This window comes from Verticillium alfalfae, genomic scaffold (assembly GCF_000150825.1).
Source record: "Verticillium alfalfae VaMs.102 supercont1.2 genomic scaffold, whole genome shotgun sequence".
In the NCBI taxonomy this organism is placed as follows: Eukaryota; Fungi; Ascomycota; class Sordariomycetes; order Glomerellales; family Plectosphaerellaceae; genus Verticillium; species Verticillium alfalfae.
In genome coordinates this window covers 2,544,978-2,548,227 of record NW_003315037.1, presented here as the reverse complement: position 1 = coordinate 2,548,227, position 3,250 = coordinate 2,544,978, and the positions used below count along the sequence as shown (strand labels likewise).

At 58.9% G+C, this 3,250-nt stretch overlaps 1 protein-coding gene across 1 annotated transcript in view; it reads left to right on the top strand.

Moving 5' to 3' along the window:
* Positions 1–509: 509 nt before the first annotated feature.
* The window catches only part of VDBG_02246 (beta-glucosidase), a gene marked incomplete at both ends in the record, with an annotated part of 3,491 nt that continues 750 nt past the window's right edge, over positions 510–3,250 (top strand). Inside the window, 2 exons of the mRNA XM_003008012.1 lie at positions 510–1,471; positions 1,579–3,222. Coding sequence (XP_003008058.1) covers positions 510–1,471; positions 1,579–3,222 — 2,606 coding nt within the window. The remainder of the gene's footprint in view (positions 1,472–1,578; positions 3,223–3,250) is intronic.

Sequence of the window (3,250 nt, the reverse complement as noted above, 5' to 3'; positions counted from 1 at the left end):
CCTGCGTGCTCAGTGACTGCTCCAGCGTCAAGCGGGATCGATGCGCTGGAGCTTCTCCCCGCAGTGCATCAGCTTTCTGCCACTTCCAGTTGGGCGGGAGCTCCTTCCGCCGGGGACCCAGGACGTTGCGACTGCTTGAAAGGCCATCGACTCCCTCCACGTCGAAAAAACAATTCGTCTTTCCTTTCCTCTACCACCCTCTCTCAGCATCAATTGGATCGCGTCAAAGCATCCTGCGGTCGTCCTGCAGGCTCACCGCATTTTCTCTTGTCGATACCGACGAACACGTCACCTCGCCCTGGTTGGCAAACATTGAGACAGGGCTGCGCTGTCACACGACAAGGCAGAAGTCGTTCAACCAGACGCTGAACCTTGTACGGCACTTGACCATCTCGTAAAGTCGACAGCGTCTCTCCAAAGAAAAAAGCTCAACATCCAGGACTTTGACAACACGGTTCTCCCTACCGTATTTCCGTCGACTCATAGCTGTTTGGCCATCTACCATCGCCATGGACGCCAGCCAGAAGCGATTGCTCGATGAAGACGAGGCCAAGCTTCGTCGTTCTCATGATGGATACGACTCGGAGTCAGATATTGACGTCACGGAACACCTTGCACAGAAGTCCGGGTTTGACTCCAAAGACCAACCCAAGCCTGCGTTCCTGGGGGGCGACCGGCCAGGCATACTCTCCTCGTGGAAGAGACCTTTCAAGGGTCGCTCAAGATGTTGCATCATCTTCGCGAGCATCATCTTCACCCTCTGGACTGTTCTCAGCGCCGGAGGCGCCGTCGTCTACCACAAGTACACGGGCGCGCCGCCCCTTGGTCAGTCGCCCCCTTGGTACCCAACACCCCTAGGTGGCACCGCCAAATCGTGGGCCGAAAGCTACAAAAAGGCTGCCGATCTGGTCTCCAAGATGACCCTGCCCGAGAAGGTCAACATCACGACCGGCACTGGCTGGCGCATGGGCCTTGCTGTCGGCACCACCGGACCGGCCACCAACGTCGGCTTCCCCCAGCTGCAGCTGCAAGACGGCCCTCTTGGCATCCGCTTCGCCGACAACTCAACCGCCTGGCCCGCTGGTATCACGACCGGAGCCACCTTCAACAAGGAGCTGTTCTACCTCCGCGGCAAGGGCCACGCCAACGAGGCGCGTCGCAAGGGTATCAATGTGCTACTGGGTCCCTGCGTTGGGCCCCTCGGCCGCATGCCCGCCGGTGGTCGCAACTGGGAGGGTTTCGGATCTGATCCCTACCTGCAGGGCATTGCTGCCGCTGAGACCATCAAGGGTATCCAGGGTGAGGGTGTCATGGCCACCATTAAGCACTTTGTGGCGAACGAACAGGAGCACTTCCGTCAGAGCTGGGAGTGGGGTCTCCCGAATGCCCTCTCATCCAACATTGACGACCGCACCATGCACGAGCTTTATGCGTGGCCGTTTGCTGACTCGATCAAGGCCGGCGTCGCCAGGTATGCCAGCCAGACTGCTTCTTTTCGCCATGCTCCCCTCCTTTCCTGTCTGCATTTCAGGCTAACCGTTTCAGTGTTATGTGCTCGTACAACATGGTCAACAACAGCTACGCCTGTGACAACTCGAAGCTCATGAACGGCCTCCTCAAGGACGAGATGGGATTCCAGGGCTTTGTCATGTCCGACTGGCTGGCCCAGCGTTCCGGCGTCGGAAGTGCCTTGTCTGGTCTCGACATGACCATGCCCGGTGATGGCCTTCTATGGGAGGACGGCAAGTCGCTCTGGGGATCTTCTCTGACGCGCTCTGTGCTCAACGGCTCTGTTCCCCTCAGCCGACTCAACGACATGGTCGTTCGTGTCGTTGCCTCCTGGTACCAACTCGGCCAGGATGATAAGGAGCTCTACCCGGACGAGCTTCCCAACTTTTCCTCCTGGACCGACGACAAGATGGGCGTGCTCGCGCCTGGCAGCAACACCCCGCAAGAGGAGTTTGAGGTGAACAAGTACGTCGAGGTCTTGAAGGATCACAAGGATATTGCTCGTCAGGTCGCCGCCGAAGGCACTGTTTTGCTGAAGAATGACGGCGTCCTCCCTATCAGCAAGGATGGCGAGATTGGCACCCAGAAGACGAGGCGCCACGATGGTAAGCTCAAAGTTGGCATTTTCGGCGAGGATGCTGGTCCTGGCAAGGGACCCAACTACTGCAAGGATCGCGGCTGCAACCAAGGCACCCTCGGCGAGGGCTGGGGCAGCGGATCCGCCGAATTCCCGTACCTTCTCACGCCCGTCGACTCTCTCAAGAACGGTTTCAACGACGACAAGGTTGTCGTGACCGAGCACCTGGACAACAAGCTTGACTATTACAAGAAGAACCCTTCGGTTCTGAAGGACCAGGATGTTTGCTTCGTCTTTGCGAATGCCGATGCCGGCGAGGGCTTCCTCGCATGGGGCAGCGTTGGCGGCGATCGCAACGACCTGTTCCTGCAGAAGGGCGGTGACGACCTCATCCTGCACGTTGCCGAAAACTGCGGTAGCGGCAAGGGCGATACCGTTGTGGTCATTCACTCAGTCGGCCCCGTCGACCTCGAGGCCTTCATCGACCTTCCCACTGTCAAGGCCGTCCTCTACGCCAACCTTCCCGGCCAGGAGAGCGGAGACGCTCTCGCTGAGGTTGTCTTCGGCGACGTGAACCCCAACGGTCACCTCCCCTACACCATTGCCAAGTCTCTAAAGGATTTCGGAGCCGGAGGCCAGATCATGTACCTGCCCAACGGCGTCAACCCCCAGCAGGACTTCTCGGAGGGCCTCTACATTGACTACCGTCACTTTGACAAGTACAACATTGAGCCTCGCTTCGAATTCGGGTTTGGTCTATCGTACACCACCTTTGAGTTCTCCGACATCAAGGTCAAGACTGTCAAGGACAAGTCGGCGCTGCCCTCGCCGCGGCCTTCTGACGCTGTCAAGGCGCCCAGCTTTGACGAGAAGATTCCCGATCCCAAGGAGGCCCTGTGGCCCGACAACATCCGCCGACTGCAGCGTTACAACTACCCGTACCTTGAGAAGGTGGACGATATCAAGCAGGGAGTGTATCCCTACCCTGACGGGTACGAAACGCCCCACCCGCTTTCGGGCGCCGGCGGCGACGAGGGCGGCAACCCCGATCTCTGGGAGACGTACGCTACCGTGACGGTGGAGGTGTCCAACACGGGCGAGGTGGCCGGCAAGGTTGTCCCTCAGCTGTACCTCTCGTACCCAGACACGGAGAAGGACATGAGA